Source organism: Heptranchias perlo, chromosome 2, assembly GCF_035084215.1.
Source record: "Heptranchias perlo isolate sHepPer1 chromosome 2, sHepPer1.hap1, whole genome shotgun sequence".
Classification (NCBI taxonomy): domain Eukaryota; kingdom Metazoa; phylum Chordata; class Chondrichthyes; order Hexanchiformes; family Hexanchidae; genus Heptranchias; species Heptranchias perlo.
The window spans coordinates 129216829-129240873 of record NC_090326.1 but is presented as its reverse complement, the minus strand read 5'-3'; the positions used below and the strand labels follow the sequence as shown (position 1 = coordinate 129240873).

The 24045-nt window shown below is 45.3% G+C and overlaps 1 protein-coding gene across 1 annotated transcript in view; it reads right to left on the bottom strand.

Annotated features, from left to right (window-relative positions):
• armc3 (armadillo repeat containing 3) overlaps nucleotides 1–24045 on the bottom strand; it is a 138394-nt gene that overhangs the window by 19907 nt on the left and 94442 nt on the right. The window contains exon 16 of the mRNA XM_068007120.1: nucleotides 7957–8154. Within this exon, the coding sequence (XP_067863221.1) occupies nucleotides 7957–8154 (198 nt within the window). The remainder of the gene's footprint in view (nucleotides 1–7956; nucleotides 8155–24045) is intronic.

Below are 24045 nucleotides of genomic sequence, written 5' to 3'. Positions count from 1 at the left end.
AGTCTTCAAAAGACAGCAAAAAGTAACGAAAGGATTGATTAAGAAAGGGAAGATAGATTATGAAAATAAATGAGCAAAAAATATAAAAACAGATAGCAAGAGTTTCTACAGTTATATAAAAAGAAAAAGGGTGGCTAAGGCAAACGTAGGTCCCTTAGAGGATGAGACCGGGAAATTAATGGTGGGAAACATGGAGATGGCAAAAATGCTGAACAAATATTTTGTTTCAGTCTTTACGGTAGAGGACACTAAGAATATCCCAACACTGGACAAACGGGGGGCTCTAGGGGGGGAGGAGCTAAATACGATTAAAATCACTAAGGAATTGGTACTCAGTAAATTAATGGGACTCAAGGCGGATAAATCTCCTGGACCTGATGGCTTACATCCCAGGGTCTTGAGGGAAGTGGCAGTAGGGATTGTGGATGCTTTGGTAATAATTTTCCAAAATTCTCTGGACTCGGCAAAGGTCCCGGCAGATTGGAAAACTGCTAATGTAACACCGTTATTTAAAAAAGGTAGTAGGCAGAAGGCTGGAAATTATAGATCAGTTAACCTAACATCTGTGGTGGGTAAAATTTTGGAGTCTATTATTAAGGAGACAGTAGCGGAACATTTGGATAAACATAATTTAATAGGACAAAGTCAGCATGGCTTTACGAAGGGGAAGTCATGTCTGACAAATTTGCTTGAGTTCTTTGAGGATATAACGTACAGAGTGGATAAAGGGGAACCAGTGTATTTAGACTTCCAGAAGGCATTCGACAAGGTGCCACATAAAAGATTATTGCTCAAGATAAAGAATCACTGGATTGGGGGTAATATTCTGGCATGGGTGGAGGATTGGTTATCTAACAGGAAGCAGAGAGTTGGGATAAATGGTACATTCTCGGACTGGCAACCAGTAGCCAGTGGTGTTCCGCAGGGGTCGGTGCTGGGTCCCCAACTCTTTACAATCTATATTAATGATTTGGAGGAGGGGACCAAGTGTAACATATCAAAGTTTGCAGATGATACAAAGATGGGAGGGAAAGTAGAGAGTGAGGAGGACATAAAAAACCTACAAGGGGATATAGACAGGCTGGGTGAGTGGGCGGAGATTTGGCAGATGCAATACAATATTGGAAAATGTGAGGTTATGCACTTTGGCAGGAAAAATCGGAGAGCAAGTTATTATCTCAATGGCGAGAAACTGGAAAGTACTGCAGTACAAAGGGATCTGGGGGTCCTAGTGCAAGAAAATCAAAAAGTTAGTATGCAGGTGCAGCAGGTGATCAAGAAGGCCAACGGAATGTTGGCTTTTATTGCTCGGGGGATAGAATATAAAAACAGGGAGGTATTGCTGCAGTTATATAAGGTATTAGTGAGACCGCACCTGGAATACTGCATACAGTTTTGGTCTCCATACTTAAGAAAAGACATACTTGCTCTCGAGGCAGTACAAAGAAGGTTCACTCGGTTAATCCCGGGGATGAGGGGGCGGAGATATGAGGAGAGGTTGAGTAGATTGGGACTCTACTCATTGGAGTTCAGAAGAATGAGAGGCGATCTTATTGAAACATATAAGATTGTGAAGGGGCTTGATCGGGTGGATGCGGTAAGGATGTTCCCAAGGATGGGTGAAACTAGAACGAGGGGGCATAATCTTAGAATAAGGGGCTGCTCTTTCAAAACTGAGATGAGGAGAAACTTCTTCACTCAGAGGGTGGTAGGTCTGTGGAATTTGCTGCCCCAGGAAGCTGTGAAAGCTACATCATTAAATAAATTTAAAACAGAAATAGACAGTTTCCTGGAAGTAAAGGGAATTAGGGGTTACGGGGAGTGGGCAGGAAATTGGACATGATTTTAGATTTGAGGTTAGGACCAGATCAGCCATGATCTTATTGAATGGCGGAGCAGGCTCGAGGGGCCGATTGGCCTACTCCTGCTCCTATTTCTTATGTTCTTATGTAAGAGACAGAGCGTACAAATACAAGAGTGCACTAGCAAATGGGGCCGGGGTAGGAAAGAATGGTAAAAAGACAAAATTAAAGGTTCTTTATCTGAATGCGTGCAGCATTCGTAATAAGATAGATGAATTGACGGCACAAATAGAAACAAATGGGTATGACCTCGTGACCATTACAGAGACGTGGTTGCAAGGTGACCAAGATTGGGAGCTAAATATTCAGGGTTATTTAACATTTCGGAAGGATAGGAAAAATGGTAAAGGTCGTGGGGTAGCTCTGTTAATAAAGGATGAAATTGGTATAGTAGTGAGAAATGATCTTGGCTCAGAAGATCAAGATGTTGAATCAACTTGGGTGGAGGTAACAAATAGCAAGGGAAAGAAATCACTGGTGGGAGTAGTCTATAGGCCCCCTAACAGTAGCTACACTGTAGGGCAAAATATTAAATCAGCAAATAGAGGGGGCTTGTAAAAAAGGTAATGCAATAGTCATGGGTGACTTTAACTTTCACATAGATTGGACAAATCAAATTGGCAAAAATAGCCCTGAGGAGGAGTGTATTAGGGACTGTTTCTTAGACCAATACATTGGGGAAGCAACCAGGGAACAGGCCATTTTGGATCTGGTAATGGGTAACGAAACAGAATTAATTAATGATCTCAAAGTAAAGGATCCCTTGGGAAGCAGTGATCATAACATGGTAGAAATTCACATCCAATTTGAGAGCGAGGATCTTGGGTCTGAAACTACTGTATTAAACTTAAATAAGGGCAATTATAAAGGAATGAGGGCGGAATTGGCTAAAGTGGACTGAGTAAACAGATTAGATGGTATGATGGTGGATAAGCAGTGGCAAACATTTAAAAAGATATTTTATGACTCGCAACAAAAATATATCCCTGTTAGGAGGAAAGACTCCACAAAAAGGGTGAACCAACCATGGCTAACTAAGGGAGTAAAGGATGGGATCAGGTTAAAAGAAAAAGCATACAACATGGCAAAGATTACTGGTAAGCCCGAAGATTGGGAAAACTTTAAAAACCAGCAAAGGATGATTAAAAGAATAATAAAGAGGCAGAAAATAAATTATGAGAGTAAACTTGCAAGGAATATAAAAACTTACAGGAAAAGCTTCTACAAGTATATAAAAAGGAAGAGGGTAGCATTGGTACCTTAGAGGATGAGACTGGGGAAATAATAATGGAAAACAAGGAAATGGCAGAGGAATTGAATAGATATTTTGTATCTGTCTTCACAGTTGAAGACATTAATAATAAAACAATAATAGTAGAAAATCAAGGGGCAAAGGGGAGGGAGGAACTAAAAACAATCACTATCACTGGAGAAAAAGTACTTGGTAAACTAATTGGTCTAAAGGCTGACAAGTCCCCTGGGCCTGATGGCTTGCATCCGAGGGTCTTAAAGGAAGTGGCTACAGAGATAGTGGATGCATTGGTTGTAATCTTCCAGAATTCACTAGATTCTGGAAAGGTCCCAGAGGGTTGGAAAACTGCAAACGTAACACCCCTATTCAAGAAGGGAGTGAGACAGAAAGCAGGTACATAGGAACATAGGAACAGGAGTAGGCCATTCAGCCCCTCGTGCCTGCTCCACCATTTGATAAGATCATGGCTGATCTGTGATCTAACTCCATATACCTGCCTTTGGCCCATATCCCTTAATACCTTTGATTGCCAAAAAGCTATCTATCTCAGATTTAAATTTAGCAATTGAACTAGTATCAATTGCTGTTTGCGGAAGAGAGTTCCAAACTTCTACCACCCTTTGTGTGTAGAAATGTTTTCTAATCTCGCTCCTGAAAGGTCTGGCTCTAATCTTTAGACTGTGCCCCCTACTCCTAGAATCCTCAACCAGCGGAAATAGTTTCTCTCTATCCACCCTATCCGCTCCCCTTAATATCTTATAAACTTCGATCAGATCACCCCTTAACCTTCTAAACTCCAGAGAATACAACCCCAATTTGTGTAATCTCTCCTTGTAACTTAACCCTTGAAGTCCGGGTATCATTCTAGTAAACCTACGCTGCACTCCCTCCAAGGCCAATATGTCCTTCCGAAGGTGCGGTGCCCAGAACTGTTCACAGTACTCCAGGTGCGGTCTAACCAGGGTTTTGTATAGCTGCAGCATAACTTCTGCCCCCTTGTACTCCAGTCCTCTAGATATAAAGGCCAGCATACCATTAGCCTTCTTGATTATTTTCTGCACCTGTTCATGACACTTCAATGATCTATGTACCTGAATCCCCTAAGTCCCTTTGGACATCCACTGTTTTTAACTTTTTACCATTTAGAAAGTACCCTGTTCTATCCTTTTTTTGATCCAAAGTGGATGACCTCACATTTGTCAACATTGAATTCCACTTGCCACAGTTTTGCCCATTCACCTAATCTATCAATATCGCTTTGTAATTTTATGTTTTCATCTACACTGCTAACAATGCCACCAATCTTTGTGTCATCGGCAACTATAGACCAGTTAGCCTAACATCCGTCATTGGGAAAATGCTAGAATCCATTATTAAGGAAGTAGTAACACAACATTTGGAGACTCATAATACAATCAAGGAGAGTCAACATGGTTTTGTGAAGGGGAAATCGTGTCTGACAAATTTATTAGAGTTCTTTGAGGAAGTAACGGGCAGGGTGGATAAAGGGGAACCAATGGATGCATTATATTTGGATTTTCAAAAGGCATTCGATAAGGTGCCACATAAAAGATTACTGCATAAGATAAGAGCTCATGGTGTTGGGGGTGATATACTGACATGGATAGAGGATTGGCTAACTAACAGAAAACAAAGAGTTGGGATAAAAGGGTCATTTTCAAAAAGGCAATCTGTAACTAGTGGTGTGTCGCAGGGCTCAGTGCTGGGGCCTCAACTATTTACAATATATATCAATGACTTGGATGAAGGAACAGAGTGTCTTGTGGCCAAATTTTTTTTTTGCTGATGATACAAAGATAGGTGGAAAAGCAAGTTGCGATGAGGACACAAAGGGCCCGATATTATCAGGGCGACGGGTTCGGGGCAGGGGCGTGATTGGGCCCGTGGGTAACGCGCCCGTTGAAATCAGTCTGCCCCGAACGCAATCACAGGCTAATTGGATCCACTTACCTCTTGTTCCGGGTTCCCCGCTGCTGAGCTGCCCGGCGGGCAGACTGTGCATGCGCAGTAAGGTCTGTCTGCTGGAGGAGCTCTATTTAAAGGGGCAGTCCTTCACTGACTGATGCTGCAAGAAATAGGAAAAATTACAGCATGGAGCAGCCCAGGGGGAAGGCTGCTCCCAGGTTTGATGATGCCTCACTCCAGCTCTTATTGGATGGGGTGAGGAGGAGGGGGAGGACAGAGATCTTCCCCCCGGCGGGCGGGAGGAAGCGGCCTGCCTCTGCCACCAAGAAGGCCTGGCTCAAGATGGCAGAGGAGGTCACCTGCACCACCAACATATCGCCCACCTGCATACAGTGCAGGAGGTGCTGCAATGACCTAAGTAGATCAGCCAAAGTGAGTACACTTACTCATTCCCCTACACTCCGTCTGCCACATCACCACCCCCACCCCACATCTCCTTCTGCACTGCCAACACTACTCTGTCACATCACCCCTCACACCCACTCAAACCTCATCCTCATCTTACCTGCACTTACTCACCTCGCCAGTACTCATCCCGCCACTACCACTCAACCCAATCCTCATACAATCTCATGGCTCTATCTCATACTCACCCTCTCATGCATCTCTTTCACAGTCAGCATCACTCAACCTGCCACTACCTGTGCTGCAGCCACAGGGCATGCATCACATATGTGCAGTAGGCAGCAGAAGGCAAACGTGTCGTGAGCATGAAGGGGATGCACAAGGGTGTTTGAGGGTTTGTCATGGTTTTTACTTATACTTAATTTCTGATCAACTCACATTACATATTATATTGGCACCACTACTGCCACGACTTTGTGAATCTTGTCTGGTTTGTGCAATAATGCCCTTTCCTGAGGATCACAATGAAGACCCACATCTGATGCCACCCATTGTGTCACTGCAGAGTGGGTGTAGGTGTATTTGCAGGGCTCTTTTGTGCAGACGACTGAGAGACGTCGGCGATGTCCCCGGTGGCACCCTAGAAGGATCCGGAGGAGAAGTTGTTGAGGGCAGTGGTGACGTTGACAGCGACAGGTAAGAAGATGGTTCTCGGGCCAGCCGGGAGCAGCTCGGCATGAAGGAGGCTGCAGATGTCCACGACTGCATGTCGAGTGACTCTGAGCCTCCGTGTGCACTGCTGCTCAGAGAGGTCCAGGAAGCTGAGCCTCGGTCTGTAGACCCTGTGGCGAGGGTAGTGCCCTCTGTGACGCATCTCTCTCCACCGTTGCCCTCCCTCCTGCTGTGCAGGTGGATGTGTCACAGCACTGTGTTGTGGAGCTCCACGTGTCAGAGGCGGACGGTGTGGCCGGCGAGGCTGGTGATGCTGTTCGCCCTCCGAGGAGGTCATGACTGCAGCTACGGCAGCCCCCATCCGGAAGATGTACATCTGAGGGGGTCCGCAAGGTAGGTACATGTGTCTGGAAACCAGGGTAAGTGTGCAAGTTGGTGAATTTTGTTGTTATGAGGAGGGTGGTGGAGGCCAAACTTTGTCCAAAGTGACAGAGTGGCCTCCTGCAATGAGTAAGGGTCTCCCCCCACCCCCACCCATCAAATGGACCTTTGCAGCTGCCACAGGCTGATGGCTGCAACACATCCATTTGAACTGGGAGTGTTTCCCCCAGTACGGGTAACAGTCCCAGTTGTTTGTAAAATCCCAACCCTCCTAAAATATCTCGTTAATCAGGTCTGTAAACGACCTGAAATACCAAAATAAATAGCTTAAGTGGCACCCCGACGGCTTTAATTGCCGGCGGGAGTCCCACATGCGGGGACTGCGCGCGCATGTCAGCGCGTCTGTGGGAAATCCAGAAGTGGGCGGGTTGGAGCCGGGCTCCCGCCCCGCCCCGGGAATCCCCGATTTTCGGAGCCCCCCCCCCGCCAGGAACGCACCCGATCACGGGTGCTAAAATCATGCCCCAAAGTGTCTGCAAAGGGATAGTGACAGGTTAAGTGAATGGGCAAAAATTTGGCAGATGGAATATAATGTGGGAAAATGTGAAGTCATCCACTTTGGGAGGAAAAATAAAAAAGCAAAATATTATTTGAATGGAGAAATACTACAAAATGCTGCGGTACAGAGGGATCTGGGTGTCCTTGTACACGAGACACAAAAAGTCAACATACAGGTGCAGCAGGTAATCCAGAAGGCAAATGGAATATTGGCCTTTATTTCTAGGGGGATGGAGTATAAAAGCAGGGAAGTCATGCTACAACTGTACAGGGTGCTGGTGAGACCACACCTGGAGTACTGCGTACAGTTCCTTAAGGAAGGACATACTTGCATTGGAGGCAGTTCAGAGAAGGTTCACCAGGTTGATTTTGGGTATGGAAGGGTTGTCTTATGAGGAAAGATTGAACAGGTTGGGTCTATACTCATTGGAGTTTAGAAGAATGAGAGGAGGCCTTATTGAAACATGCTAGATTCTGAGGGGACTCGATAGGGTAGATGCTGAGAGGATGTTACTCCTCATGGGGGAATCTAAAACTAGGGGGCACAGTCTCAGAATAAGGGGTTGCCCGTTTAAGACGGAAACGAGGAGGAATTTCTTCTCCCAGAGGGTTGTGAATCTTTGGAATTCTTTACCCCAAAAAGCTGTGGAGGCTGAGTCATTGAATACATTCAAGGCTGAGTTAGATAAATTTTTGATCAGCATGGGAGTCATAGGATATGGGGAAAAGGCGGGAAAGTGGAGTTGAGGTAAAAATCAGATCAGCCATGATCTCATTGAATGGCGGAGCAGGCTCGAGGGGCCGAATGGCCGACTTCTGTTCCTATCTCTTATGGTCTTATGTTTGGACGTTTTAAATTTATGCCTGCTTACACACAAAATTGTGCAAAAAAGTACTTACACTGCAAGAGACACAACTTGATCTCTTGTGCTGGGGAGTGGTAAAATATTTCTTGTGACTTCACTGAGGTAAGCATCGAAAATTACATCATAAGGTGCTTCCCATGGTTTGTTTTTCTCTTCCTCCTCAGCCTTGGCATGGAGTATTTCTTCCTCTTTCAGTTTTTCCTCTTCTCTTCTTCCTCTGCTCTTTCCTTTGCTGTATGTGATAAAAAAATATTTGAGCACGTGTTAAAGTTGATGGGGCTAAAAATTCATGATCCTCGTTAATAACTATGTTGGAATGGGAATTGCACCCCACTGCGGTTTACTGAAATACTTCCAATATTATTTGCATAATATAGGCAGTAATATGCCAGCATCAATGCACCTTCTGTGCCCTCTGAGCCCCTCAGGCAAAATGAAGAGGGGGACAAAATCCAGCACTTACCATCCATTTGAGGGTGAAGCCAGTAGGACCAGCTTCAAACATCACTGCAAATTTGAAAATGATCCTCTCTGTAAGAAGACTGATCTCTTTGTGGCCAAACTATTGGAGCTTGGAGTGTTCTAGGCCATGAACCCAGCCTGGAACACTCCTGTGGGTCCTACTACCACTATTCCACTCTACTAAACCAGCAAGGCCGGCATTTATTGCTCATCCCTAGTTGCCCTGAGAAGGTAGTGATGGGACTTCTGCTTGAACTGCTGCAGTCCGTGTGGTGAAGGTGCTCCCACAGTGCTGTTAGATAGGGAGCTTCAGAATTTTAACCCTACAACAATGAAGGAATGTCAATATAGATCCAAATTGGGGAAACTTGGACCAGCTACCCTTGCCCTTCTAGCTGGTGGAAGTCACGGGGTTGGGAGGTGTTGCAGAAGAATCCTTGGTGAGGTGCTGCCATACATTCTGTAGATAGTACAGACTGCAGCCACGGTATGCTGGTTATGCAGGGGGTGGGTGTTTAGGCTGGTGGATGATGTGCCAATCAAGCAGATGGCTTTGTCCTGAATGGTGTCAAGCTTCTTGAGTGTTATTGCAGCTGTACCCACCCAGGCATGTGGAGAATATTCCATCACACTCCTGACTCGTGCCTTGTAGGTGATGGAGAGGCTTTGCGGTGTCTGGAGGTAAGCCATTCACCGCAGAATACCTAGTAGCCACGGAATTTATGTGATTGGTCCAGTTGAGCTTATGGTCAATGGTTACCCCCACGATATTGAAAGATGATAACACCATTGAATGCCACAAAGAGATGGCTAGACTCTCTGTTGTTGGGGATGGTTATTACCTGGCACTTGTGTGGTGCGAATGTTACTTGCCACTATCAGCTCATGCCTGGATGTTATCCAAGTCTTGTTGCACGCAGGCATGGACTACTTCATTATCTGAGGAATGTTGGTACCTTACCATCTTTTGGATGAGATGTTGAACAGAAGCCCTGTCTGCCTGTTCAGGTAAATGTATATGATCCCCTGGTACTATTTAAAGAGGAGCATGGAGTTCTCATTGTGACCTGGCCAACTTTCCCCACCTCAATCAACACCACCACCAAAAAGTTAATTATCTAGTCATTCATTTATTTGCTGTTTGAGGGACTTTGCTATGCACAAATTTACTGTCACATTTGTCTACATAAAAACAGTGAGTGAATTTCAAAAGTTCAGTAAACCAGTGATTTATAAAGTGCTTTTGGGGTGATCTGACAATGTGGCAAGGCACTATACAAGTACAAGTGTTTTCTTTTTTTAATTGCAACACACCTTCTGTTGCATGACTGTGGAAAGGTATGGATGACAGCAGTGGAAAAATCTAGAACCCAGTCCATTCACCCCCACCCCCAGTAGTGTGGGGGGGGGGGGGTTGGGGGGAGGTCGGGAGCAGGGTTAAAATATAATTTTAAATACTGAGAGTGCGTACCATCATATAGAATATGCAAATTTATTCCATAGAGGCAATTAGGCACTCCCAGCAGAAGTGACGCTCGCATCTCGGAAAGTCTCTCGAGATCCACTCCCTGTGAACGTTGCTCCCTGCAGGGAACACTGGATTGGGAATTATTCTTGAGTGACTTCTATATTTTTTTGGATCAAACATTTTTAATTCAAGAGTAATCAATCTCCTAGGGCATGGTATGCAGGGAGTCAAGACCAAGGGGGTGAATTTCCGCTGGGGTTCTCCAATTTGTCCATCATTTTTCTGGCATTTCCAGGGCTTTTCCGACAGTTACGGTGGACGAGTGGGAGAACCCTCCATGTGTTGTCTACAGGTGAAATGGGATTAGAAAATGGGAGATAATCTCTGATGATGCACTAGAGGCCTTGGTGCAAGAGGTGGCGAGCAGGGGAGCACATCCTGTATCCGCGGTGGAGGGGGGGGGGGTGCAACCGGGCCTCCGGCCATATGCTCACAAGGCAGTGGGAGGAAATAGCTTACGAGGTAAATGCCAGGAGCATAGCGCCAAGTACATCGGTGTAGCGCAGGAAGATCAATGATTTAACATGAGTTGTCAAGGTGAGTGAGTTCAAGTTTTAAGTGGCAAGTGGCATATCATACCAACTGCACCACTTGCATCATCCTCTGCTCAATGCACTACTCCCCCCCATCACCGACCTACCAACAATCTCTTTCAATCAGTACTCAACCGTTCAGATCATATGCTTCCTCTCTTCCTAGCACATTACCACTACTCTCAGGTCACACACAGTGGCAGCTATTCAACCATGACAGCCACATCACCCAAACATATTGCAGGAAACTCACTTATACACTTCCCTCTTTCCTGCAGGAGAAGATGGCACATAACAGGACGCAGCAAGAACTGGGGGAGGACAAATGCGCCTACACATCTTAACACCCATGGAGGAGACAGTGCTGGCCAACATTGGAAGGGCCATCGCTGAGGCCATGGCCACTGTCGGTGCTGGAGGAATCGATAATAAGGGTCTCTGCATACCTAAACCTCCTTCTCACTTCCCCCTCATCTTTTCTGACTCGGGTGCTGCAGATGGTGTAAGCACGCACTTCTTACTTTCTCCTCTCCCCTTACCACAACCCAGCCATTGACCCTTTGTCATTTCAGATATCCAAGAACTGGAACCTGCCCAGTCAAAGGAGGCAGAGGAAGAAGACAGTGATGATGAAGAGAAACAGGCACTCGATTTTACAATCACAGCCACCAGCTTAGAGACTAATACTGCACATACTTTAGAGGCTAAGATAGAGGAGGGAATTTGTAAGTGATGTCACACCCGCACAAGTGCACAGGAGACAGGACGGGGGGAAAGGATACCGCAGGTGCCAACTCACCAGAGGGTGAGGTTACACACTAGTTCTGCTGTAGAGGAGTCAGATGATGACCAGGCTACAGAAGAAAGTTGATGGGGTACACAACCAAATGCTTAGTGCACTGGAAAGCCTGCCAGAAAGCCTGCGCACAATGTCAAGGAGCATGGAGTCCAGCTCCAACTTGGCACAGGGCTTTGTGCAGAGCTTGGAGCTCATCCTTTCCCAAATAGAACAGGTGGTCACCTCCATCAGCACATCTGTGGAACTCACCATGATGCAGCTTCCGATGACCTATGTCACAGCTTCCATTGCAGCACAAACATCTGCCATCAAAGGTATGACTGCTGCATTTGGAGCTCAGACTGCTGACTTGCAAGCTCAGACTGCTGCTTTTGTGGTTCTGGGCACCACTGTTGAAAGGGGCTTCCAGGGCATCGCAGCAGTCCAACAATCTGTTCTCCAACAGATCTTCAGGATTGCTGAGGTGCTGCCCCGGGAGAGTGGCAGTGGTGCCATGGGAGATGAACCTGCTGTTCTCCCTCAGGATTTTAGTGTTCCTGCTCCCACCCCTGCCACTTCGCCAGTGCCCTTGCTGTAGCCCGTCAGCCAGCTAGTCCAGACTGCTGCAGCACAGGCCGAGATGGTACAGTCTGAAGCTGGGCCCTCTCGGCCTAGAGCTGCTCGAAGTCGTCCTCCAAGGCCATCTGCAGTCTCGTCAATTGAAGGTCAGCAGCCTTCCAGTCACTGGGGATGCACCTCGGAGGAGCACTAAGAAAGGTAAAGGCACACGAAAAACAGTCACTAAAGGAATGCACAAGGGTGAATAGTCTCATTTTGTTTGCATAATTTCATGTGTTAATTTATAAATGTGGATTTGAATTTGCATTTGGTGGTGGTTTTTATCTCTTCAATGAGCTCAGGGAGGAACCAATGTGTAATCATAAGGAGGATGATTTGATGGTCATGTGAGAAGTAAGGTAAGGAGTGTGGGACTGTTGGTGAAAGGAGAGATATCATTGAGATTACTGGTATCGCTCAATAATAATCTGATCATGCAGAGCCCTGCCAGACAGGGCCTGTTTACCTTGTAGTCTCCCTGCCTCTTCTTCCATTTCCTAGAATCATAGAAAATAGGAGCAAGAGTAGGCCATTCGGCCCTTCAAGCCTGCTCCGCCATTCAAAATAATCATGGCTGATCGTCTAACTCAGTACCCTGTTCCCGCTTTTTCCTCATATCCCTTGATCCCTTTAGCATTAAGAAATATATCTATCTCGTTCTTGAATACATCTAAAGACTTGGCCTCCACTGCCTTCTGTGGTAGAGAATTCCACAGCTTCACCACCCTCTGAGTGAAGAAATTTCTCCTCATCTCGGTTCTAAATAGCATATCACGTATCCTGAGACTGTGACCCCTGGTTCTGGACTCCCCATCCATCGGGAACATCCTCCCTGCATTTAGTCTGTCCAGTCCTGTTAGAATTTTATATGTTTCGATGTGATCACCTTTCATTCTTCTAAATTCGAGTGAATATAGGCCTAGTCGACCCAATCTCACCTCATACGTCAGTCCTGCCATCCCCGGAATCAGTCTGGTAAACCTTCGTTGCATTCCCTCCATGGCAAGGACATCCTTCCTCAGATAAGGAGACCAAAACTGCACACAATACTCCAGATGTGGTCTCACCAAGGTCCTGTACAACTGCAGTAAGACATCCCTGTTCTGTACTGAAATCCTCTGGCAATGAATGCCAACATACCATTCGCCTTCCTAACTGCTTGCTGCACCTGAATGCTCGCTTTCAGCGACTGGTGTACAAGGACACCCAGGTCTTGTTGCACCTCCCCTTTTCCCAATCTATCACCATTCAGATAATAATCTGCCTTTCTGTTTTTACAACCAAAGTGGATAACCTCACATTTATCCATGTTATACTGCATCTGCCATGTTCTTGCCCACTCACCCAACTTGTCTAAATCACATTGGAGCCTCTTTGCATCCTCCTCACAGCTGACATTCCACCCCAGCTTTGTGTCGCCTGCAAACTTGGAAATGTTACATTCAGTTCCCTCATCCAAATCATTGATATATATTGTGAATAGCTGGGGCCCAAGCACTGATCCCTGCGGTACCCCACTAGTCAATGCCTACCACCCGGAAAAAGACCCGTTTATTCCTACTCTCTGTTTCCTGTCTGTCAACCAATTCTCAATCCATGCCAGTATATTCTCCCCAATCCCATGTGCTTTAATTTTGCACACTAACCTCATGTGTGGGACCTTATCAAAAACCTTCTGAAAACCACATCCACTGGTTCTCCCCTATCTATTCTACTAGTTACCTCCTCAAAAAAACTCCAGTAGATTTGTTAAGCATGATTTCCCTTTCATAAACCCATGCTGACTTTGTCCAATTCTGTTAATGCCTTCCAAGTGTTCTGTTATCACAACTTTTAGAATAGACTCTAGCATTTTCCCCACTACTGACGTTAAGCTAACTTGTCTGTAATTCCATGTTTTTTCTCGCCCTCCTTTTTTAAATAGTGGAGTTACATTTGCCACCTTCCAATCTGTAGGAACTGTTCCAGAGTCTATAGAATTTTGGAAGAAAACCACCAATGCATCCATTATTTCCAGGGCCACTTCCTTTCATACTCTGGGATGTAGATTATCAGGTAATGGGATTTGTCAGCTTTTAGCCCCATTAATTTCCCTAGCACTATTTTTTTTACTAATACTGATTTCCTTCAGTTCCTCCCTCTCACTTGGTTCCCTAACATTCCCGGGAGATTATTTGTGTCCTCCTTTGTGAAGACAGAACCAAAGTATGTGTTTAATTGTTCTGCCATTTCTTTGTTCCCCATTATAATTTCCCCCATTTCTGACTGTAAGAGACCTACATTTGTCTTCACTAATCTTTTTCTCTTGACATATTTATAGAAGCTTTTACAGTCAGTTTTTATGTTGCCTGCTAGTTTACACTCATACTCTATTTTCCCCTCTTAATCAATCTCTTTGTTCTCCTTTGCTGAATTCTAAACTGCTCCCAATCCTCAGGCTTGTCGCTTTTTCTGGCAATTTTATATGTCTCCTCTTTGGATCCAATACTATCCCTAATTTCTTTTGTAAGCCACGATTGAGCCACCTTTCCTGTTCTATTTTTGCGCCAGACAGGAATGAATAATTGTTGTAATTCCTAATATTAGCCATTGCCCATCCACCGTCATCCCTTTTAGTAAAGTTCCCCATTCTATCCTAGCCAACTCACACCTCATACTTTCGTAATTTCCTTTATTTAGATTCAGGACCCTAGTTTCAGATTCAACTACTTCACTCTCCATCTTAATGAGGAATTCTATCATGTTATGGTCGCTCTTTCCTAAGGGACCCCGCACAACAAGATTGTTAATTAATCCTTTTTCATTGCACAATACCCAGTCTAGGATCGCCTGTCCTCCAGTTGGTTCCTCAACATATTGGTCTAGAAATCCATCACGTACACACTCCAGGAATTCCTCCCCCACAGTATTATTGGTAATTTGGTTTGACCAAACTATATGTAAATTAAAGTCACCCATGATTATAGTTGTACCCTTCTTGCATGCGTCTCTAAATTCCTGTTTAATGCCCTCCCCTACATCTCCACTACTGTTTGGGAGCCTATAGACAACCTCCACCAACATTTTCTGCCCCTTGGTGTTTCTTAGCTCCACCCATACAGATTCCACATCGTGATTTTCCGAGCCAATATCCTTCCTCATTATTGCATTGATTTCTTCCTTTACTAACAACGCTACCCCACCTCCTTTCCCTTCTTGCCTGTCCTTCCTAAATATTGAATACCCCTGGATGTTCAGTTCCCATCCTTGGTCACCCTGCAGCCATGTCTCCGTAATCGCAACTATATCATACCCGTTAATATCTATCTGCGCTGTTAATTCATCTACCTTATTGTCTTTTTAAGATTGCTAGTCATCTTCGTATTATTTTGCACTATGGCCCCATTTGTATTTTGCCCTTGTTTTCTCTGCCTTCCACTATTGCTTCTTCCCTTTCTGTCTTTTGTTTCTATCCTTGTTTCCCCCTGCTCTGTCTCCCTGCTCAGGTTCCCATCCCCCTGCCATTCTAGTTTAAACCTTCCCCAACAGCGCTAGCAAACACCCCCGCGAGGATATTGGTCCCGGTCCTGCTTGGGTGTAAACCGTCCCACTTGTACAGGTCCCACCTTCCCCAGAACTGGTCCCAATGTCCCAGGAATCTAAATTCCTCCCTCCTACACCATCTCTGCAGCCACGCATTCATCTGGTCTATTCTCCTGTTCCTATTCGCACTAGCACGTGGCACTGGTAGTAATCCTGAGATCACTACCTTTGAGGTCCTGCTTTTTAATTTATCTCCTAACTCCTTAAATTCACCTTGCAGGACCTCATCCCTTTTTTTACCTATGTCGTTTGTACTGATATGGACCACGACTACTGGCTGTTCACCCTCCCCCTCCAGAATGCCCTGCAGCCGCTCCATGACATCCTTGACCCTAGCACCAGGGAGGCAACATACCATCCTGGAGTCACGTTTGCGGCCGCAGAAACGCCTATCTGTTCCCCTTACAGTTGAATCCCCTATCACTATAGCCCTGCCACTCTTATTCCTCCCCTCCTGTGCAGCAGATCCACCCGTGGTGCCCCGAACTTGGCTCTTGCTGCTTTCCCCTGATAAGCTATCTCCCCTAACAGTATCCAAAGCAGTATATCCGTTTGCAAGGGAGATGGCCCCAGGGGACTCCTGCTTTACCTGCCTAGTCCTTTTACTCTGCCTTGTGGTCACCCATTTCCTTCCTGCCTGCGTAATCTTTGCCTGTGGTGTGACCACCTCACTGAACGTGCTATCCACAATAGTCTCAGCATTGCGGATGCTCCACAGTGAATCCACCCGCAGCTCCAGCTCTGAAATACAGTTAGCCAGTAGCTGCAGCTGGACACACTTCCTGCACACATGGTCGACAGGGACACTGGTAGTGTCCATGACTTCCCACATAGTACAGGGGGAGCATATCACTGGTGCGATTTCCTCCTCCTCCCCTTTCTCCTCCCCCTCTTCCTCCTGCTCAGGTTTTTGACTGAAAAGAGGGAACAGCCCTTGCCACTGCCTAATAGCCAGGTTCTACAGCATGCAGCATACAATTACAAATCTTGATACCCGCTCAGCTGAGTACTGCAGGTACTGCTTGGACTCCTCCACAGCAGTCCAGGCAGTGGAAGTGTTGCTTGAAGATGGCTATGGTGTGCTCTATGATCTTCTGTGTGGCAGCATGGCTCTCGTTGTCGGCCTGCTGTGCACGTGTGCATACGTTCCTGACTGGAGTCATGAGCCGTTTCATGAGGGGATAACCCTTGTTGCCCAGTTTCCAAACTTCGACTTGCTGTGCTGGTTGAAATACAGATGGAACAGAGGACTGACGCAGGATGAATGAATCATGACTGCTGCCAGGATAGCGGGCATTCACCTGCATGATGCACTGTGTGTGGTCGCACATCAGCTGCATATTGAGGGAGTGCAATCCCTTTCTGTTCATGAATATGGCTGAGTTCAGATGAGAAGCACACATGGCAATATGCATGCAGTCAATGCACCCTGCACCATGAGGAAGCCTGCAGTGCAAGCAAAACCTCATGATCGCTCCTTCTGCTTGTCTCTGGCAAGAGGGAATGAGATGAATCTGTTTCTCATTGCATACAGAACCTCAATGACCTCCCTTATACAGCAGTGTGCTGCAAACTGCAAGATGTTGTTTATATCTAAAGGAGCCAGAGCCATAAAAATTAAGAGCTACAGTTACCTTGACAGCCTCAGGCAATGCTGTCTTTGCCCTGCTTAGAGGCTGCAGTTGTGGCTTCAACAGTTGACAAATTTCAGTCACGACCTCTTTAGTGAACGGAAGATGTCGGATGCACTGGTCATTGCTGAAGTTGAGGTAAGAGAATTGGTCCCTGAAGACCCTCCTTGGATATGGCCTCCAGTTGAGTGTCCTGCTCCTCCTCCCTCTTCTAGTAGCTTGTCCCGTTCTGCATGGCTTTTCTTCATTCTCCCAGTCATGTTAAATTCCCAGAGGAAGCCCTAGCAGGCCACCCATGACTGGAAGCAACTTTTATCAGCACTCCATTTTAAATCCCACTAAAAATACTGCAAGGCCAGCCAGATCACTCTCTTATAGAATACTGAAACTTTAGCCAAGTATGGAAATGTTCAAAAACACGTACAATTGCACCAGCAGCCAGAAGAAATAATCCAGCAACTAACGAACAAGTATTTCATGAAGTCCTTTGTGCTGTTCAGCTGTGCAAGGTTAAGACAGGGCGTTGGGTGAAGTGTGGCATTCCAAAATGTCACCGGTTGCTTTAAATCAGCGTTGCACACTGATGCGCATCATCTCCGTACTCTATGTGCTGCCGGCAGTCGTTGGAGGCGCTTGCGCAAAAACCATTGGCAAGATGACGGTCTGCGCACTTCCCATCGGAAGTGTGCATGTACATCTCCGACGCCATTTTTGGGACTTAGATGTCAGCATAGCACCTACAAAATGGGCACCAAATGGCCCAATTTCACCCCCCGAGAGCTGGTTGGACCATGGGAGTTTCTCTGCAGTACAGGCCGAGAAGGTGGGAAATGTAAAACTGAGGCGCTACAGGTCTACCACTGTTGGGAAGGTATAATTGCAATGTGACAAGTTTACATAAGTAAATCCATTATAAATGTAGATATTGGAATTTATAATGGATCGTTTGACATCAAAGTGACAAAAATGTAACAACAGAACGTGTAGTTTTGTAGAAAGTCTGCACAGATGTAAGATTTTTAATATATCTATGGCTTATTAAAAATCATACATCTTTGCACACCTCCTGTCACACATTTGTCAACTTTGTGCCATTATAAATACCATAATCTAGATTTTGTAATGGGTTTTGGTACGTAAATTTGGAACTTATGGTTGCATAATCTGGCCATCAGGCAGTTTTTCTCCTCAAACAACTCAAAAGGCTTTCTAAAAAATTTTCAACTGTGATTTCAACTGAAATTTCTAAAGTCCAAATAAGTGTTCAAAGAAAATAAAAAATTCAAAAAATTACTTATTTCATTATAACATGACTAAATTTAACCACTGAATTGACCCTTAATGTCTTTTAATGCTGTTGTTAATTTTTTTACTTTCAAACCTTAGCCTCTCCCAAAAGCCAGAGCTTGGCCTTGATAATTTTGATCAGAGCTGTGATGCTGAACACTAAAAATTGTACAATGCAAGTATGTGCTGTGTACCTTGTTTCCCAAGGTAAGAAGAAGTCTTCGACAGGCATATAAATAGTAAACGGGTAGTAAGAGGAGGGGTGGGACCGATAAGGGACCATAAAGGAGATCTACTCATGGAGGCAGAGGGCATGGCCGAGGCACTAAATGAGTACTTTGCATCTGTCTTTCCTAAGGAAGAAGATGCTGCCAGAGTCTCAGTAAAGGAAGATATATTTGAGATACTGGATGGGCTAAAAATTGATAAAGAGGTACTAGAAAGGCTAGCTGTACTTAAAGTAGATAAGTCACCCGGTCTGGATGGGATGCATCCTAGGTTGCTGAGGGAAGTAAGGGTGGAAATTGAAGAGGTACTGGCATAATCTTCCAAACATCCATAGATACAGGGGTGGTGCCAGAGGATTGGAGAATTGCAAATGTTACACCCTTGTTCAAAAAAGGGTGTAAGGATAAACCCAGCAACTATAGGCCAGTCAGTTTAACCTCGGTGGTGGGGAAACTTTTAGAAACGATAATCCGGGACAGAATTAAACAGTCACTTGGACAAGTGTGGATTGATTAGGGAAAGCCATCACGGATTTGTTAAAGGCAAATCGTCATTACCTAACCTGATAGAGTTTTTTGATGAGGTAACAGAGAGGGTTGATGAGGGCAGTGTTGTTGATGTGGTGTATGGGGACTTTCAAAAGGCGTTTGATAAAGTACTGCATGGTAGGCTTATCATCAAGATTGCGGCCCATGGAATAAAGGGGGCAGTGGCAACATGGATACAAAATTGGCTAAGTGACAGGAAACAGAGAGTAGTGATTAACGGTTGTTTTTCAGACTGGAGGGAGGTGTACAATGGTGTTCCCCAAGGGTTAGTGCTGGGATCATTGCTTTTCTTGATATATATGATATTTATGTAACAACCTACCATGCGGTACCTTAAAAAAAAAATTTTAAAAATAAAAAAATGTTACATAAGGTTAAATCTCACGGGATCCAAGGTGAGGTAGCCAATTGGATACAACATTGGCTTGACGACAGAAGACAGAGGGTGGGTGTAGAGGGTTGTTTTTCAAATTGGAGGCCTGTGACCAGCGGTGTGCCTCAGGGATCGGTGCTGGGTCCGCTGTTATTTGTTATTTATATTAATGATTTGGATGAGAATTTAGGAGGCATGGTTAGTAAGTTTGCAGATGACACCAAGATTGGTGGCATCGTGGACAGTGAAGAAGGTTATCTAGGATTGCAACGGGATCTTGATAAATTGGGCCAGTGGGCCGATGAATGGCAGATGGAGTTTAATTTAGATAAATGTGAGGTGATGCATTTTGGGAGATCGAATCGGGCCAGGACCTACTCCGTTAATGGTAGGGCGTTGGGGAGAGTTATAGAACAAAGAGATCTAGGAGTACAGATTCATAGCTCCTTGAAAGTGGAGTCACAGGTGGATAGGGTGGTGAAGAAGGCATTCAGCTTGCTTGGTTTCATTGGTCAGAACATTGAATACAGGAGTTGGGATGTCTTGTTGAAGTTGTACAAGACATTAGTTAGGCCACACTTGGAATACTGTGTACAGTTCTGGTCACCCTATTATAGAAAGGATATTATTAAACTAGAAAGAGTGCAGAAAAGATTTACTAGGATGCTGCCGGGACTTGATGGTTTGACTTATAGGGAGAGGTTAGACAGACTGGGACTTTTTTCCCTGGAGAGTTGGAGGTTGAGGGGTGATCTTATACAAGTCTATAAAATAATGAGGGGCATAGATAAGGTAGATAGTCAAAATCTTTTCCCAAAGGTAGGGGAGTCTATAATGAGGGGGCATAGATTTAAGGTGAGAGGGGAGAGATACAAAAGGGTCCAGAGGGGCAATTTTTTCACTCAAAGGGTGGTGAGTGTCTGGAACGAGCTGCCAGAGGCAGTAGTAGAGGCGGGTACAATTTTGTCTTTTAAAAAGCATTTGGACAGTCACATGGGTAAGATGGGTATAGAGGGATATGGGCCAAGTGCAGGCAATTGGGACTAGCTTAGTGGTATAAACTGGGCGACATGGACATGTTGGGCCGAAGGGCCTGTTTCCATGTTGTAAACTTCTATGATTCTATATTGATGATGTGGACTTGGGTGTATAGGCACAATTTCAAAATTTACAGATGACACGGAACTTGGAAGGGCAGTGAACAGTGAGGAGGATAGTGATAGACTTCAAGAGGATATAGACAGGCTGGTGGCATGGACGGACACGTGACAGATGAAATTTAACGCAGAAAAATGCGAAGTGATTCATTTCGGTAGGAAGAACGAGGAGAGGCAATATAAACTGGAGGGCACAATTCTAAAAGGGGTACAGGAACAGAGAAATCTGGGGGTATATGTGCACAAATTGTTGAAGGTGGCAGGGTAGGTTGAGAAAGCAGTTAAAAAAGCATACAGGATCCTGGGCTTTATAAATAGAGACATATAGTACAAAAGTATGAAAGTCATGATGAACCTTTATAAAACACTGGTTCAGCCACAACTGGAGTATTGTGTCCAATTCTGGGCACTGCACTTTAGGAAAGATGTGAAGGCCTTAGAGAAGGTGCAGAGGAGATCTACTAGAATGATTCCAGGGATGAGGGACTTTAGTTACATGGATAGGCTGGAGAAGCTGCGGTTGTTCTTCTTGGAACAGAGAAGGTTACAAGGAGATTTGATGGAGGTATTCAAAATCATGAAGGGTCTAGACAGAGTAGATAGAGAGAAACTGTTCCCATTGGCGGAAGGGTCAAGAACCAGAGGGCATAGATTTAAGGTGATTGGCAAAAGAACCAAAAGTGACATGAAGAAAACTTTTTTTTTTAACACAGAAAGTGGTTAGGATCTGGAATGCACTGCCCGAAAGGGTGGTGGAGGCAGATTCAATCATGGCCTTCAAAAGGGAACTGGATAAGTACTTGAAAATAAAAAATTTGCAGGGCTCCAGGGATTGGGCGGGGGATCGGGACTAGCTGGATTGCTCTTGCAAAGAGCCGGCGCGGACTCGATGGGCCAAATGGCCTCCTTCTGCATTGTAACCTATGATTTCTATGAGATGCACCAATACTACTCAGTTAAGCTGTACTGATCGAACGTTTTTCTTTAGCTTCTAGCAGTTTATGCTCAGTTGTTTCTTTCAAAAGCTTTATTCAAATAAACTTATATTGAATGTATTTTTTTAAACACTGGTGTAGATTTTGACTTTGTGCAATAGTGTAAAACGGGTGATAGCAACTTTAATAGAAACAAAAATCAAGAGAGCTCATGCAAAGTCAAAATCTACCCCAATGAGTCTGTTTCTGTGTGAGATAAATTATACAGTATTGAGTGTATACCTGCTGTAGCTTTTGTTTTATATTCTATAAACTTCAGGAGGCATATTAAACAGAGAGAGAGAGAGAGAGAGAGAGAGAGAGAGAAAGTAAGTAAGTTTCTTGGCCATGCTGATGTTAGATCTAATTTTTTTTAAAGAAACAGTTCAATTCTGAAGCTAACTAATTATCTCATTTGTGTTTTATGGCTGTTAGAAAAGGTAAGTGCACTAATTGCATGATAGCTGTGAGACACAAATTCTAATTTCTAACACTAGAAGACAGACAGATTGAGAGGCAGAGCAGCAAGTGTCTTTCCTAATTCTAATTTGATTTTTTTTTTTAAAAGTTGAAATTTGAAAGCCAAAAAACCTCTGAGGAAAACAGATATGCTGGGTGGGTAGGAGGGGAAGGAGATGAGGCAAACAGATTGAGGGTGACAAGTCCTCCGGCCTCGCTACCTGTTTTTGGGGGGAGTGACTGGAATGGAGAAAATGTATGCATAGTGACGGAACTGAGAGGTGGTAGATAGACAAAAGGTGAATGGGTAAGAGATGCGATGAGAGCAGGAGGAAGCATGAGTTGTTGGAATGGGAAGGTAGCCTCTAAGGGTCACATTTTCCCCATAACTCCCACCAAAATGCAGCTTGAACCAATGGTACTTCCCTTGCCCACTACACCCTGCAAAGTCCTCCTCACTAACATCTGGGGACTTGTGCCAAAATTGGGAGAGCTGTCCCACAGACTAGTCAAGCAACAGCCTGACATAGCCATACTCACAGAATCATACCTTTCAGCCAACGTCCCAGACTCTTCCATCACCATCCCTGGGTATGTCCTGTCCCACCGGCAGGACAGACCAACCAGAGGTGGCGGTACAGTGATATACAGTCAGGAGGGAGTGGCCCTGGGAGTCCTCAACATTGACTCTGGACCCCATGAAATCTCATGGCACCAGGTCAAACAGGGGCAAGGAAACCTCCTGCTGATTACCACCTACTGCCCTCCCTCAGCTGATGAATCAGTCCTCCTCCATGTTGAGCACCACTTGGAGGAAGCACTGAGGGTAGCAAGGGCACAAAATGTACTCTGGGTGGGGGACTTCAATGTCCATCACAAAGAGTGGCTTGGTAGCGCCACTACTGACCGAGCTGGCCGAGCCCTGAAGGGCATAGCTGCCAGACTGGGCCTGCGGCAGGTGGTGAGCGAACCAACACGAGGTGTAAACTTACTTGACCTCATCCTCACCAATCTACCTGTCACAAATGCATCTGTCCATGACAGTATTGGTAGGAGTGACCACCACACTGTCCTCATGGAGACAAGTCCTGTCTTCGCACTGAGGACACCATCCAACGTGTGTGTGGCGCTACCACCGTGCTAAATGGGATAGATTCAGAACAAATCTAGCAGCTCAAAACTGGGCATCCATGAGGCGCTGTGGGCCATCAGCAGCAGCAGAATTGTATTCCATCACAATCTGTAACCTCATGGCCCGGCATATTCCTCACTCTACCATTACCAACTAGTCAGGGGATCAACCCTGGTTCAATGAGGAGTGTAGACCAGCATGCCAGGAGCAGCATCAGGCGTACCTAAAAATAAGGTGCCAACCCGGTGAAGCTACAACTCAGGATGCATGCTAAACAGCGGAAGCAACATGCTATAGACAGAGCTAAGCGATTCCACAACCAACGGATCAGATCAAAGCTCTGCAGTCCTGCCACATCCAGTCGTGAATGGTGGTGGACAATTAAACAACTAACGGGAGGAGGAGGCTCTGCAAATAGCCCCATCTTCAATGATGGCGGAGTCCAGCACATGAGGACAAAAGACAAGGCTGAAGCATTTGCAACCATCTTCAGCCAGAAGTGCCAAATGGATGATCCATCTCTGCCTCCTCCCGATGTCCCCACCATCACAGAAGCCAGTCTTCAGCTAATTCGATTCACTCCACGTGATATCAAGAAACGGCTGAGTGCACTGGATACAGCAAAGGCTATGGGCCCCGACAACATCCCAGCTATAGTGCTGAAGACTTGTGCGCCAGAACTAGCTGCACCTCTATCCAAGCTGTTCCCGACAATGAGGAAAATTGCCCAGGTATGTCCTGTCCACAAAAAGCAGGACAAATCCAATCCGGCCAATTACCGCCCCATCAGTCTACTCTCAATCATCAGCAAAGTGATGGCAGGTGTCGCCAAC